Source organism: Physcomitrium patens, chromosome 9 (assembly GCF_059467195.1).
Source record: "Physcomitrium patens ecotype Gransden chromosome 9, ASM5946719v1, whole genome shotgun sequence".
NCBI classification, from domain to species: domain Eukaryota; kingdom Viridiplantae; phylum Streptophyta; class Bryopsida; order Funariales; family Funariaceae; genus Physcomitrium; species Physcomitrium patens.
In genome coordinates this window covers 9,391,262-9,407,882 of record NC_143418.1, presented here as the reverse complement: position 1 = coordinate 9,407,882, position 16,621 = coordinate 9,391,262, and the positions used below count along the sequence as shown (strand labels likewise).

The window sequence follows — 16,621 nt, the reverse complement described above, 5'->3', positions numbered from 1 at the left end:
TTAAGATTTTTTTCTTGCAAAACAAACAAAAATGGTACAAGATTGGAGTGCATTCTGCTGAGCCACTTGGAATATGGCATTACAAAACATGAATTCACTGCAAAAAAACACTTAGCCTTCCTATGTGGGCATCTGCCCTGACCATTTAAAGGAACGAACATTATCATGAGCAATCGAAACACTTTAGGAGAAATCATAAGAGCATAATCGTACAGCAAGCCACAAATACTTCCAAGCCTGTGGCAGGGTCAAATTCTTCAGAATAAACCAAGATCATATATCATGTCAGTAAGGTGATTGGTGCAAAGCTCAAAAACCGAAGCCCTAGTTCGGGCCAGAACACGAATAATTTAATACTTTTCAATGGCTGGGTGAAGAGTGACTAAACACCCTGCATAATCATCACAAAGTAATACAAGGCTTTGCTTGTGTAGAAGGAAGTTTGAGAAAAAGACCTAGTAATGCATAAAAAGCCTATGACATTTTAAGATAGACTTTTGTGGAAAACAAACTCTGTGAACTAAGTCCGATGTCGGAAGAGTCAGATTCTACAAAAAGAAAAAAAAAATAACACTACCTACTGCAACTCTGTTGACAAGACCACAACTGGTGCTCAGATTGCAGAAGACAAGTCTATGCTTATTTTGTGTTCTTTCACAAGACAAACGAAGCAAACAAAATCTACTAAACTTCATCCCATGGATATTCTTCCCATCGCCAGGAAGTGCTCCTGTGAGATGAGCCATACGATGAGCCCGTGGGCCGGCCCCTTCGGGCATACACGTCTGGCTGTGCTGCATCTGGTCCAGGGTGCCACCTTTGATAGTTAAAACCCTCCCACCGATCACGTTGTCGACTTGCTCGTGACTGACTCCCAGAGTCGCCTCCAGAACTAGAGCTACTCCATCCCTTATTCACATTGACTCCGTCACTTGCTCGAGAATGTCTCCTGTCACTGTAAACGTTCTTTGCGAGATCACTTGACCTAGTTCTGAGCTTCCTCAACTCTTCTTCAGAATCGTATCGTGCCCGTTTGGCTGGGTCAGAAAGAACTGCATAAGCCTCCCCAATGAGCTTAAACAGCTGTTCTGAATCCTTGCGAATTTCTTCAATTAACCTCTCCCCTTCTTTTCGAATAGTTTCATCCATAGCGTCCTTCGAAGGGTCATCTCCAGTGTCTCCACTACGCATTAAAAATTGACCGGCCTTGTCTGGATGATGTCGTAGCGCAGCCTTCCTGTACGCTTTCTTTATCTCACTACCTGAGCAACCCAGCTCTAATCCCAATATGCAATAGTGATCAAGTGGATACCCCTTCTTCATCTCCTCTTCTGCTTTCGAAAGCCTCTCTTTGGCTAGCTGCAATTCCTCCACAACAGAAGTCGTTGTCCCAGCCGAACCATCTCCCTTCGTAGATTTTAAACCGGGCGTTTGGGGCTGCTGCCTTTCATATATTGCTATGAGCCTACCGAGGTCACTACAAGACTGCCCATAATCCCTTACTTTTTCGTGCAAAGATGCCCTGCGTGAAATGGCCTTCGCATACCGAGGATCTAGGACAATAGCTCGACTACAGTCGGCTATGGCATCTGCAATGTGACCTAGGGCCTGGGAAGCAGCTGCCCGATTGCACAGACACACGGCACAAAATGGACGTGACTCACCATTTCGGGCTAGAGCAGCAGTATAATGCTCCAAAGCTTCTGTATACTTCCCTGCTTGGAAAGCTTTGTTGCCTTCCAGCTTATGACGCAGAAGGTCTCGAATAACTGCCGTAGAAGGCAGAGCCATGCCCGCAGACAATGCTCCAGGTGAGTCAGGATCTGGGGGAAACATGGAAGAGGGTCCTTCTTGTAGCTGTTGCAACTGCTCCAAGGACTCCTCCAGTTTCCCAAGGTGAAAGTTGGCCTTAGCAGTTATCCTTCGCCTCCAACCTAGAGGAGAATTTTCTAACCTGTTATTGACACCTTCCGAAGCGGCAAAATTCTGCTCAGCCAAATCCAAGCTCTGTTCGCATACTTGGACTGCTTCCGTATATCTTTGTAGGGAGATAAGTAAGTACGCCTTAAGCTCGAGTAACCACTCGGACTGGGGGCTGCAGAGAAGGGCCTCATTGAGGAGCCGCAATGCTGTGACTGAATCATTCGAGGAATTGTTGAGGACAAGTTTTCTCGCCTGGTATTAAAACTTTATTGTTAGTACAGTGGCGTTTAGATTATCCATGAAATTACTGCAATGATCAACACAGAACTTCAAGAACCGCCAACTCCAAGTAACCACTGTTTACAAAGTAACAAGATTACCGATTAAGTGGTACACAGAAAAAAAGGATACATCTAACGAACAATGTGAAATTTAGTCCAAGGCACAGTGCTCCTTAATTTCTCCAGCATTCATTGCATTTTAATGGTGTGATTCAAGTGCAAAGAAGCGTCAACCATACATACCTGACAACTGTACTCCGCTACTTGTTGGGCTTTCTTCAGGCCATCAGACGCATCCGCTAAAACCTTCGAATCCAGCTTACTGGCTTGTTTGGCTTGTTTCAAGCACTCCTTGAATGCTGACGCAGCTAGCTCAGTCTCCCCGAGAGCAAGATGACAACTAGCTGCTCGTAAGTGCACACGGATAAAAGAGGGATCCACTGCCATTGCGTGCATACAATCCGCCAAGGCCTCCCTCATACGTCCTACAACCATTCTGGTCGCGGCTCTGTTGCTGTAACAAAGCACTGATGCCCGTAAGCAACTCTGCGAAGTTTCATGTGGCGAGACACTCCCGGCACCAAGAGAGTAGAATTCCTCTGCTTTAACAAAATCTCCTTTAGCATAAGCCTGGTTTCCCCTTAACCTCCACCTTTCACAGACCTGTTCAGCAGCTGCAGCAGCACCCATACCTCCTGAGGTGTTCACTCCTTCCCCATAACCCGACCCTCCCAAACCTGAGCCTCCCCAGGCTGGTCCTGCCAATCCAGTAATAGGGGCAGCACTAGACCAAGTGCCCGGCTTAACGGTAGATGAAGGCCTAGAGGTGCCTCTATCTGGTTGCAAAGCTGGTATAGAAGCTTTCTCAGCCTGCGACAACCTTCCGACATTCCTCTGGACCTTCCGTGTACGTCGGCGCAAAAGATTAGAAGTGGACATTCCTGTTGGGCTAGCCGTGAATGTAAAATGACCTCCCTTTCCCTCACTTCCAGTCCTAGGTTGGCCTTCATCCGTGCAACATGAACTTTCTTGACCACTGCTAGTTTCAGTGCCACCTTCATTCCTATCAGCACCTGAACCTCTTATGTCGTCTCTCTCATTCGCACTACCTGTGGTCTCACCTTGTTCAGCTGTTCCATTATCCCGTTCAGTCCTATCTACAGACTGAGTGTCAGTGAAAGGTGTTCTCTTCCAATTTGCACCGTAACTTGTAGAGCTTGACACATCGTCGGTGATCTTCCCACTTGACCAGGAATCATTTGCCGCCACATTAGGAAAAGGAGCAGAGCTTGAGGTCTCCTTTGATCGATTTGATTCGGCGCCAAATTTTAGCTCGGAAACTGCTGCTCTGAGTTTCGATATAGAGGCTTCCAACTCATTCATTGAATTTAAATCCGCGGTCCCACCACTATCCTCGTCACTATCTCCATCGTCATATTCTGGAACTAGCGACTTGTTGGGAGTAGGATAACCTGAGTGAGAGCTGGTAGACGTCTCATTAGTGCTTTCAGGCGAAATATCCATTGATACACTCTCTCTGCTCGGGCTTGGACTCGCTGCCTCTGATCTCGCACTGGAGTTTGTGGATGAACTTCTCTTTCCTTTAAAACATGATCTCTGACCTGGCCGTAAAGACCGATGCTGAAACTTGTCTTTCTTCAACTTCGAGACTGGGGGCTTAACCTCCCCTTCTGAACTGAATTTGAACGCAGATGTGAGATTGGGTGCCGGTGGAATCTGCGGAGAATCGTTGTCTTTGCTTGCAGGAACATTGCTTGCTCGAGCTTGAGTATCTGTTGCTGCACCAAACACAAACGGAGCACCACTTGGAGTCCTGACTTCAGGCGTACTTGTACTTGGACCACTTGTACTTGGGCTACCAAATACAAATGCACTTGGCTTTGAAGGGGCATTTTTACCTACTTTGCTCACGTTGAGATTTTCCAATTTCTTTTGAAGGCCTTCTCCCTTGTCAATATCCAACTTCTTCAATTTTTGATTAATTCCACTTTCAAGAACAACAGCAGTAGGTTTGACTATCTTGTCTCCTCCTTTGTTGAGGTCTAACTTTTCCAATTTCGGAAGAAGACCAGAGCCCTTATCAATATCCAAATGATTGAGCTTCCGAAAAATGTCCACGGGAACATTTTGCTCAATGTTGGCAAACCTGTTTATTTGAGAGACGGCTTTTAACCCCCCACCCACACCCGCTGCAGAGTTGGCAGCCAACAATTCCTCAAAAGGAATATCTGCTTGTGTCGTAGGCTTAGCTAGGCCAGTGGATGGCATCCCAAATACAAACTTGGGTTGAGAATTAGAAATCGATGATCCCATTAATGAAGGTTCTGTTGAACTACTCGCTTGAGTTGAAGGCCTGGCCGAGGCCGAGAAAAAACTGTCGACAGTAGTATTGGATTGTTCAGTAGATTGGGATGGACCTGAGAACGATATATCCTTCGATACGCTCGAGAAAAGTCCGGGCCTCAAAGACCCTGAGAGTGTACTATCTGAAGAAACATTTGACTGGGCACCAGGTCTAGGGATTCCCGAAAATAAGCTATCCGTAGGAATATTGGACTGAGATGCAGGTCTAGTTGATCCTGAAAATAGACGGTCTGGGGGAACATTTGTCTGGGTTTCAAGTTTCACGGATCTTGTATGCTGGGCGCCAGCAGTAAATACAAAAGGACCGGAATAACTGCTTGCTGCATTCGGTTTTAAGCCTACCGGAAAAGTCGAGAAGCTAGAAGTAGCATACTTAGAATCCTGAGAGGAAGCTGAAGACTCCCGCGCGTCAGCCACAAGAGAAGAACCACTACTAACTACCTTCGGAAAGGAATTCGAGAATAAACTGGGAGCCGGATTACTGGAGCCATTGAAAACCGTAGCTCCACCGCAGATGTTGAAAGTTGAAAACGAAGAAGAGGTGGCAGGTGTGGAATCCTTGAATACCGCAGGCGTCTGCTTGCCACTACTTTTTCCGCTCCTGCTACGAAACGCCAAATACTCCGAAAGAGGAACGGTGCGATTCACACCACCTGCGTCCGAGGTGGAAAAAGAGGAGGTCGCAGAAAATCCACCAAATCTAAACTTGTCAGTATTGTTCTGAGAAGATGTGTGAGTGGCTTCAGACTTGGACCTCTCCGCAGCTTGTGTAGCCATTTGTGACCCAAAGACATAAGGGCCCATGCGATTTGCATCTGCACAAAACCTCAGTCCCTTTGATTCCAGACCCTCTGCAGATGACCCTGGCGACTGTTGGTTGATGTGGTCCGCGAGATGGGGGAACCGCCTAGGACCATAGGGTGCTGCCTCCACCTCCACAGACTCAACCCCCATGGGTTGGATTTTTTTCCAGACTAGAAAATGGAGGTGCTCTCTCGTAACTGCTCACCATTTCTCACGTAAATAATGTTGCCATCTTCAGGAGTCCCTGCTCTGCAAAAAGAGAAACCAAAATATTAAGCACATGAAACTCCTTAAACTGTAAAAAAAAAATTAAGACTAAAAAATTTGTTTTCAGCGAGGGGGAGAGAGAGAGAGAGAGAATTGTTTCCAACAATCTGGAAATGAAAGAAGACACTGAAGAGTTACGGTAAAAGGTGTCAGTCACCAGAATTTCTGACCAGAAAACAATGGTTTCTCAATGATTTGTAAAGTAACAAAGACAGCCTGGCCAAGGACTAAGACCCTGTCCACACATTTCGACAACAACTAGATGAATGATTCCACAAACACAACGCATTGGACGACCTTAAGCTCGAAACCAGTTTCATATTCTTAAAGTCGGGCTTCACCTCACAAACCAACACATGAAACCCTCCAAGACAGAATAACAATGCAGCTACAACTTCGCTTCGCTTTACGCCCGTATCAGCAATATAAGAAACTAACCAGCATGTAACGCCTCCAACAGACAGGTTCGAATCAAATACAGCTTTCTACATTATACCTGACGCGAGTATCACTTTGGCATCACTCTCAACTCTATCTGGACATTCTGAACCGGAGTACACCTCAACAGACATGAAGAGTGCTACAAAGAAGCTTCAGAACACGCAAAAATAGATTCCAGGACAAAATCAAAACTTTAGAGGTAATGAATTCGGATCTCAATAGGGTCAACTAAAGTTAGAATATCTATGTAGTGCCGATTACTTCTTAGCTGTGACAGAAGACTCCAGAAAAACGTGGTCATAAGGATACACGCAATCACTGTCAAACGACTTCCACAGAACCTACCCACAATGAACAAAGTATCACTTGCGATCTTCCAAAGACATGAGGAACAATTCTCACACATTATTCAAGCTACAGAATAAGAAGATACGTGCTAGAACAAAACAAGTCAACACTCTCCTCATGTCAATAAAATAACTGTCGCATCTACATACTGCCGATAAAAACTTATTCAAAGAGCAGTCCTCTATCCTATAGAATCTTTATCCTATACTGTACAAAATCACACGGATTTAACCTTACTCAGTTATGTAGAGACGATCAACTCTTACTGCAAAAATTCCTCAGCTGCGTCCCACTCCCGAAGCTTACAAATTGGAAAAATGCAAAAAACAACTACACAAGACAACGGGCTCGATTGCACCAAAACAGCATACAATAAATTGAAAACCTACCGATGACATTCGATTCGCCATACCCGCTTCAATTCCCGTCCTTGAGAAATCTGTATCCTATTCAATCAATGAGATTTTTAATATTAACATTAACATTTGAAATACATTTTTATAAAATAAAATAAACATATAGGGTATATACGCTCAATCTACAAGAATCCATCCAACAGTCTCGAAACTACCGCATTGTAACCCTAAATGCCCAACCAGCAAAACCCAAATGACCTAAAACGAAAACCTCAAACTCCGTCCGCCATCAACCACCGATATTATCCTCCACATCGCCCTCAGAAGATCCAATCGATGCACTAAAATACTCATGCGCAACTGCACAATCCTGAAAACCGCAAACACAACGGAAGTGCACCCTAAAAAGCACAGAAGGTAATCAAACGGCGCACTCACCACACGATTCTGAACGACGTTTGATACGAAAGAACGGTGGGAGTAGAAGGGAAGCAGGTGGCAGATACGCGGGCGTCTGATCAGTGGGCAAGGAATTGCTGGATGCGGGGCATCGCACACACACACTCACGAGAGAGAGAGTCAGAGACAGAGAGAAAGGAGAAAGGAGCGATGGTGTGTGTGTGTCCTGCTTTGCTTTGCTTTGCTTTTCCTTCCCTTTCCTTTTCCTTTCGTCTCCTCTTCCTCTGCTTCTCCTGGAGAAGAGAAGAGGAGAAAAGAGAAGGGAAGGGAAGGAAAGGAGGAGGCTGGGCTGGCTAGGCTGGGTTCGGGCGAAGCAAGGCCCAGCCAGGAAGGGAAGGCTCACCAGTCACTTATGCCCCGGGAACCATGCGAACTCTTTCGGGGAACGAGTTCGAATGAGTGGGGATCACCCACCCACCCTCCCAGTGCCTGTTCTCGCCTTGTTTGCGCAATTCTCGGGGTTCCCTTAATTAATAAATTTCTTTCTCTTTGTTTGTGAAGCAGAAATTTGTCAGAGTTGCACTGCCCCCCCCCCCCGAATAACTAGTGCCCTAAAATTATCATCTATTCAAAATTATATATATATTTATTTATTTAGTGTCATCCAGTGTTCAATGGCCATGCAAGGGATCTTCTTCCTTGGAAAGACCCTTTGAAAAAGTACTAATGTGCTACAGTGTAAAAAGAGGTTCCTCTCTCCCTGCTCATGAGTTTTGTTGTTACTTGTCCTTTTAGAAAAATATTTATGTGGTAGCATTTTTAGCAATCAAATGATATTTATCTCCACTCCAAATGCCAGAGAAATTTTGGTTGTTTGAGTGCTTTTATTTTTTATTTTTATTTTTATTAAATGGATTAGTTTTTTTGATTACTATACAAAAAATATGCATGTTTCATAGGATAAAATGGTGCTACTTAAGGAATGTGTTTGATTTTGGTTTTAAGTTTGATTTTTTTCTACTTCTTCTTATTGTTTGTTTGTTTGTTTGTTTGATTGTTTTTCACACACTACATGTATCACTAACCATACAATTCAGATTGATCCATATCATATACCATTTATATACATAATGTATCTTTTAATATGAAAGTCTTTTATGTATACTATTCAAAATTATTTGAAATTATTTAAAGTTAAAGACAACCATTTAATTATTTTTAAATCAATAACTCATGTAATAAAAAGAAATCTCAGAGGAAGTCTACAAAACATAAATCTTAAATAAATAAAAGAAAAAACTTTAAAAAACTATTTTTTTATTTATATAATTAAAGTAAATTACTGTCAAGCACATTGAACTGTGCAACTTATTTTAAATTAATGCAACAACATCAAAAAAGAATGACAATAATTCTAAAGTGATGCATGAGAGTTTTTATAGAAAAAAATGTATTATTTTTTATATGTCTACTCTTATTGTATTGGATCAAATGAAGTTAAAAATCCAATAAATTTCATGTAAACCTTAATGATCATAGCTACCACACTTGTTTAAATTGGAATCGTACTAAGGAGGATATGGCCAAAAATTAATTTTTTGAGATATATTAAATAGTCTTCTAGAGTATATATATTAAATTTACATTATGAAATCAAAAGACCTTTTGACTTCCCTGAAAGGTATTATATGATGATATAATATCCTTCAACTTCCACGTAGATAGGCTCCCACAATACCATCTTAATCTTTGCTTACATTGCATTTTAGTATGAAATGTTTAGTGCATTCCCAAAGACGAAGAACAATCAATCTGCAACTAAACTTTTGGAGGTATTTTTAAAAAATTAATTTACTTTAGAGCAATTATATTTTTTTGTAAGTTGTAGATGTTTGGTGATGTTTTTGTGCTTAAAATATTCCAAAGCAGATATTGCAATATTAGACATTGTAGAAAAAAATCAATTTTGAATACCTGTTTTTAAAATTTTAAGATTTCAGACACCAAAATAAATTTGATTAAAAATAATGATTTGGTTCAATATGTATATTTGCATGTATACCAGATTTGGCTACTCAAGGTTCAAAATGGCTTGAAAGAGTTGGAATCCAATAAGAAGCTTTCATATCACGGTTGCTTGAAAGTACATAAACAATAAATAAAAATTGACAAAGATTTTGTATATACAAATAATTAATTCGATAATACTTGGTAAAAATTATGAATTATTTAATAATAAATACCGTAAGAGTAAATGTGTCAAGTATCTCCACAAACCAAAGAAAAACTGAAATTTAGAAAAAAATTATTTACAATAAATAACTGTTTTTATTTTACAATAAGTTAGTTAATACCTGATATATAAAATTAGAATGTGAATTTAAGGATCATATCTTCGAATAGTAGACCAACAAAGAAAAATAAAATGATGCAGGGAATTTTATTTTAGAATTTATATATACATATATTTATTTTAGAATTCTATTTTAGAATATATATATATATATATATATATATATATTTTCCATCATGAAAGGTGTGGTTTAAGATTTCAATAAGACTCTGAAACAAGATTTTTTAAAAGAGAAACGTGATACCAAGATTTTATATGTCAGAGATAAAGTTATTAAAAAAAATTATATTATCAAGAACATATAAATGCAAAAACATTTACATCTTTTTTGTTGAATTGAAAAATTAATTAAAAATATCATCCTATTTTTTTCTTGTAATTAAAAAAAATACACAAGAAAAACATAAAATATTGAGGCCTAACTTTGGTATTATATATATATAAATATATATGTATATAACTGAAGGAAAAAAAAAACAGTTGAAAGACAAACTTGACTTAAATCTTGAATAAACCATCTATGAACATAAATTAAAATAAGCCTGATTCAATTTTTGGATTTAGAAGATGATAAAATTTCAATAATTATGTAACATGATAGAAAGCTTATAATTTTAAAATAAAACTAATTCCAAATTTTATTAATCAGTATAAAAAAAATATATATATGAATGTATAAATGTGTGTTTGTATGGATATATATATATATATATATATATATCTATATAGACATTCATACATTCATATATATATATAGACATTTATACATTCATATATATATAGACATTCATACATTCATATATATATATAGACATTCATACATAATACTAATTTAGAAAAAATCAAAAATCAAAATAAAAGAATGCAATATGATGCAAATTATAGTATGAAGCAATAAAACTCATTTTAATACAATCAAAATTATTTGAAGCAAAAGAACAAAAACTACAATAGCAAAACATAATTTTATTCATCTTAACATTATTTTGTAATAACAACAAGGCAAAAGTAAAGAAATCTTAAGAAATGAATACATGTAAGTTTTAATATTTTTTTTAATTATGTGATAAAATAATCAAATATTATTTATACTTCTACAATCAATTCTAATTTGAAGATCACATATTGACTTTTCTTACTAAATTATAAAAATAAAAATTAGATTTAATAAACTACTAGAAGAAAAAAAAAGTTAATTCATTTTTTTATTTGATTCTATGAATTAAAAAAATTAGTATATCTTTAGAATTTGAATAAAATTATATTGTAATAAAAATATATTATTTATTTAATAGCAGAATAGTAAATTATTTTAGATTGAGTTCAAATTTTAGAGTTTAATTATATGTTAAATTTTTTCTAATGATTTGAGATTTCTAAATTGATTTTGATATGAATTTCTATGTGTCTAAGAATGTATATGACTTATCAGTTGGAGGACTTCACATGTTTATGAAATTGTATTAATTAAAGCAATAGTAACATTTATATGGTAGTTTGTATGGTAAAGAGTCGTTAAGATAGGTTTATATTCAAAGGGATTTGTGCATCTATTCTTACAAAAAAAACTTTCATCTTTTTGTTCTACAAAAGATTTTCAAGCATAAAGAAAACATGCAATTTTTGTAAGTCACAAAATTTCATAAAGGCCTAAGGACACACACATCTTCTTAGGTCTTTAATTTATAATATGATATGCTATTACTATTTTTTGTATGTCATATCAATTGCAATTGGTGTTTGTATTCATAATATTCTTGAAGCAATGTTATTCATAGTATTCAAATATAATTGGTATAATTCCTTATTAATAATTTCAAGCTAATCTTTTGTAATTTTAATTTGTCTATTATTAATGAGACATAACTAATTTTTCTATTATATATTTGATACTTATGTTTAGAGATGATGATTATTTTAGTCCATTTTATAAAGCATAATTTAATAATCTTTTATATTAAAGCTTGAATTAGATAGACATAGTCTTGACTAAGTCTTTACAAGCATGCATCTATAAATATCAAATATATATATATTTACTCTAATAATTATCTATATGATTAAGTAGAAATAAGTAAAAATAAATTAATTTTATAATATCTTATGAAAAAGCTTCTTAGAAGCTTCATAGAGGTGGTTTTGACTTTACATGTATTTGTAGTTGATTGATAGGTTAGAAACTTTGTTAATAAGTTAGTAACATAGCATATATATTGATAGTTTGTGGAACAAGCTCACTATGTGGTCCACATATAAAAAACTTGTCTTATAAGTTAAGACATGTATCTTACAAAGTCAATACATATTAGAAATCTTATAAAATATTATCATATAGCTCCTAATTAGATAGTATGTATGGAAGTAAGAGTGAAGCCTTCTTCACTCTTATCAATATTTTTCTTGTTCTTAGTCTAGTTTCAAGAATTTATACTCTTTTTTATCTTTGGTAATAGCCATTCTAATCTTAATACTATATTACTTTTGGAGTGAATATTTATTCTTCTTGAATTATATAAGAATTTTTAAAAATTCTCTTTATTTTGATTCATATCCTTATTAGTTTGATAAGAGTGCTAATTCATTATTCTTGTCTTATTTTAGAAGTGATTAGATTATTCTACTTCAATTGTTGTATTTTGAAGATTATAGATTATCCATCTTTAAATAAATAATTAAATTTTTTAACATTGATTTTTTCTTTAAAGAAAATAGACCACCTTTTTTGTGGAAATTTTCATTTGATATTAGATGTTGTAGATTACTCTCCTCTAATTTGACTTGTAGATTTATTAAGTTATTTGAAATAGAAGAAAAAATTATGGATGCTACACTTAGTGAGAGTAAAAATGGATTTGCAACTATTGCAAATCTTTACAAGCTTGTTAACATTCTTAGAGTGAAAATTTTATGCATCACCAATGCCAACCACAAAAACACTATTCTTACACTTATAGAAGAAGTCCAAAGCCTAAGCTAAGAATTTATATAATTGAGGGAAGTAAATAAATCAGTCTTCCAACCAAATTGAAGAAACTTTGCTTCTATAAGTACAAAGGAAGTAATGATTAGTATGCCTAAGAAGGTTGATGGAATAAGATCAAAATTCCAAGGATTTTTGCAACAAGTTAAGCTCTATTTAAGATTATATTCTTTCCAAAACTTTAATGGGTTGAAGGATAACATCAAAGATTTGTTATTAACAATGTAAAAAATAGATTCTTTGTAATAATTTATTGCAAATTATCTTAAGAAGCAACAAAATCACAAAATGATGAGCATGGTTGCTAAAAAAGACAATGTGTAAAAAAACAAGTTTTTTTAGCTATAATAAGAACTATGTGGCTTGAATCATGTATAATATCTCGTAAAGGTCTTATTTTCTTGTTAGATCCTTCACCTTGTTTTATAATATATATATATATAAAACCTAAAAATCATAATATATTTATATTATTAGATAGAAAATCCTAAATTTGTTTTATAAATTGTGAGCTTTCAATTATGCTCTAAAATTTAAATTTTTGTTATTTTCTTATTTTATAATAATTGACCATGTTAAATTAAGATTTATATAAGTAAAATTTAGTTTTATAGAATTTTTAGGATTTCAACCTTTGATTGTATAAATCATAGCTTAATTCCTTGAATTAGGTTAATTAAGAATAAAGTGATAAGAATTAAAAAAAATTAAAAGAACAACTTAGTTAGTTTTAATAATTTAGAGGTTTTTAGACATTACTATGAGGATTGACTAAAAGCCTATGAATTCACCTACAATCATTTCATATGATTTAGAGTAAATTAGAATTATATTTTTTTAAAAGATCCAATAAAATTTAACAATGATAATTTTGAGATTTCTTAATAATTCAATAAATTCAAGCGGCATAGTGATTCTTCTAATTTATGGAAGTCTTTTTAATACAATAGTAGCACCAGATTCATCCCATGGAGTGTAGAAAATAAGAACAACACCCTCTCTTTCAAAATATAAGGGAAGTAATGAAATTCTCATTTTGAAGAATTTTACAAAAGTTGCCAAGATCCTTGTAAGTAAAAACTTTCATAAAAATTGCAATTGAATATAGATTGAGGTATGTAAGTAGTTGATCTTAGCATTAAAAGGTGTTTTGAACACAATGGTGAAGTTAGATTTGCCAAAAAAGACTTTCTTGACCACTTCAAAGAGCCATCAACCTTGGTAACGAAATTGGCTTTTGGATGAATGAGGGTCGTAGATCTACATTAGGGTTCTTAGAGATCAAGGGTAGAAATATGGCTACCCTTCCACAATCCACCACTCAATTGTATAAGAGTGGCTTGGTTTCCCAAGCCCCCTCTCTCTCTCTTCTTTTGGTGCAGGACAAAGCCATGTAAAATTTTGGCCCTAAACCCTAATCTTAATTTTGTTTCTCTTGATTTTTAATCTCATTGTAAACTATTGGTTGTGTATGTATGGATTTGGAGAAGTAAATGATGGTCATTGAGTTTTAAGACATAGATCATTGTAGTAGATAGCTCCCTGTCATGGACATACGTATATAAGCTAGTAATTACATGTATAAATAGGTAGAAGTAAGCAAAAATAGATAAAAGTAAATTAATTCTATAATATTTGCTATAGAAGATTCTTAAAAGCTTTATAGAGGCTTCTTTGACTTTATAGGTGTCTTTAATTGACTTTTTGGATTAGAAACGTAGTCAACAAGTTGGCCATGTGCCACACATGTTGTTAGCTTGAAGACCAAGCTAATTATGTGGCCCACACATAGAAAATTTTGCCTTGTAAGTCAAGGCATGTGTCCTACAAAGTCAACACATATTGAAAATTATATAGAACATTGCTACGTAGCCCTTAGTTAGATAATATATATAGAGACAAGAGTGAAGCCCTCTTCACTCTTGTCAACTCCTTCCTTGCTTCTAGTCTAGTTTCAATGGTCTCTAATTTTCTTGTCTTTTGATAATAGCCATTCCAATTTTTTTCTTAATATACATATTGAGTTATTTCTATTTTGTCATCTTTCTTTGAAAAAATTTTCACTTGTTTATTTATCTTTATCAATTTCTTCTCATTGCCAAATTGATAAAAATACACTTACAATATCAAAGCTTTGTCTAATCTTGATTAAGAGTGGATTACGCCTTTTTCTAGATAAGACATAAGCATATTAGAAGTTATGGATTACCCTCTTTTAAATTGATATTGTCCTTAGTATTTTTTTTGTTCTCAAGTCCTCTCTTATATTTTTCTTGAGTGATATTGGACATCATTTCTTCTAAGTGTTATTATTGCAAAACTTGCTGAAATAGAGAGTGCAATAGCATAAATGAAAGAGCAATTGACGAAGTTAATACTTGCGATGCATCAACTCAATTTACCACTACAAGAAGTAACAAGATTGGCAGGAAGTGAAGATATAGAAATGATTGGAGCTGCTTCAACATCTACACCAAATCATGTCCCTTCTCCCATGATGGAACGCCCTTCTAGTATTAGAGAACCTAGAATTACTCTACTCGAGAAGTATGAAGGCACCAGATCTAAGTTTTGAGGATTTATCAATCAAGTACAACTTAAGATTGAACTTCAATCCCAAAGCTATCTAATTCCAGGATCACAAGTTAGATTCATTGGTACGCTTCTTTCAAGTTCAGCATTATCATGGTTTTCATCTTTTCTTGAATGACAAGATCCAATATTGGATAATTTGTAGGCTTTTTTGGTAGAATTTTGATCCATGTATAGAAAATATGATGAAATTTGTATTGCAACCGACAAGATTCATATTTTGCGATAAGACAATTGATCAGTAACATTGTACACTTTATAATTTTGGTAACTTGCAACTGATATCAAGTAGGATGATGCTGCATTTGTTAGCCAATTTCTCTATGGATTATAATATGAGGTAAAAAAATTAATGCTCAACTTAGTTGGTCCTCAAACATTGAATCAAGCAATTGACTTTGTTGTGAAGTGTGACAATCGTCTTTTTGAATTTCGATCTGAGAACCATACAAGTGGACCTCAATGTTACTATAATTTAATGGCAACACCAACATCTCTTCAATACATACATTCAAAAGTAGAGGATATGTAAATTGATGCAGTACATTTCAAACCTCTTACTGAGCAAAAAAAGACTCGTCATCATCAGTAAGGATTGTGCTTATATTATGAAGAACCTAAGCATACTACTCAACATTGCCCAAAGAAGTAACAAAACCATAAAATAAGGAGTATGGCGATCAAAGGAGATAGCATGTTGGAAATGAATTTGTCTAGTCACAACAAGGACCGTGGGTTTGGAACCTTATACAACACCTAGTGAAGGTCCTATTCTCTCCTCAGAACCCTCTTCATGTTTCACGATAAATATTATTCTAGGACCTAAACATCACAAAGCCTCTACCTTGTTAGATTCAAGAGCATCAACATGTTTCTGAGATGAAGAATTTACAAAAAGACATAGCATACTTTTAGTGAAGAAAACTAAACATGTTCATGCAGAAGTCATAGATGGTGGTCCGTTATCTTTAAGAGATGTTACTCATCAAAACCCTTCCTATAGAAGTAGCAACTAATGGTCATAGTAGCTTTGTAATATTTAATATCATTAGATCTCATTCTAATCTAGTCATTTTACGTTTATCTGTCATTGACATACTCATGTAAGCTTGTAATTACATATACAAATAGATAGAAGTAAGTAAAAGTAGGTAAAAGTAAATTAATTCTATAGTATTTAATATGGAAGCTTCCTAGAAGCTTTATAGACGCTGCTTTGACTTCATAGGTGTCTTTAATTGACTTTTTGGATTAGAAACATGGTCAACAAGATGGCCATGTGCCACACATGTTGTTAGCTTGAAGATCAAGCTAACTATGTGGCCCACACGTAAAAAAACTTGTCTTGTAAGTCAAGGCATGTATCCTACAAAGTCAACACATATTGGAGGTCCTATAGAACGTCGCCACATAGCCCTTAGTTAGATAGTATATATAGAGATAAGAGTGAAGCCTTCTTCAGTCTTGTCAATTCTTTTCTTGCTTCTAGTCT

General features: G+C 35.7%; 1 protein-coding gene across 4 annotated transcripts; it reads right to left on the bottom strand.

Annotated features, from left to right (window-relative positions):
- Window positions 1–312: 312 nt before the first annotated feature.
- On the bottom strand, window positions 313–7,396 carry LOC112286937 (uncharacterized). 4 transcript variants are annotated; one of them, XM_024529367.3, is made up of 4 exons: window positions 7,244–7,396; window positions 6,839–6,895; window positions 2,448–5,642; window positions 313–2,175 (listed from the first exon to the last, which is right to left on the bottom strand). In XM_024529367.3, exons 3-4 carry the CDS (start codon window positions 5,541–5,543, stop codon window positions 685–687), a joined length of 4,587 nt encoding a protein of 1,528 aa, XP_024385135.1. In that variant the 5' UTR covers window positions 5,544–5,642; window positions 6,839–6,895; window positions 7,244–7,396; the 3' UTR covers window positions 313–684. The 4 variants fall into 4 exon arrangements, with proteins under 4 accessions (XP_024385135.1, XP_024385136.1, XP_024385137.1 ...); XM_024529368.3 differs by having other exon boundaries at window positions 2,448–5,637; window positions 7,244–7,395; XM_024529369.3 differs by having other exon boundaries at window positions 6,839–6,888; window positions 7,244–7,383.
- Between the last annotated feature and the right edge of the window lie 9,225 nt (window positions 7,397–16,621).

Excerpts from the sequence above, each read along its gene's own strand:
- LOC112286937 (XM_024529367.3), bottom strand. The coding sequence starts at position 5,543 with ATGGGGGTTGAGTCTGTGGAGGTGGAGGCAGCACCCTATGGTCCTAGG. Across the intron at positions 2,176-2,447 it reads TAGCGGAGTACAGTTGTCAG|GCGAGAAAACTTGTCCTCAA; the intron begins GTATGTATGGTT and ends TTTTAATACCAG.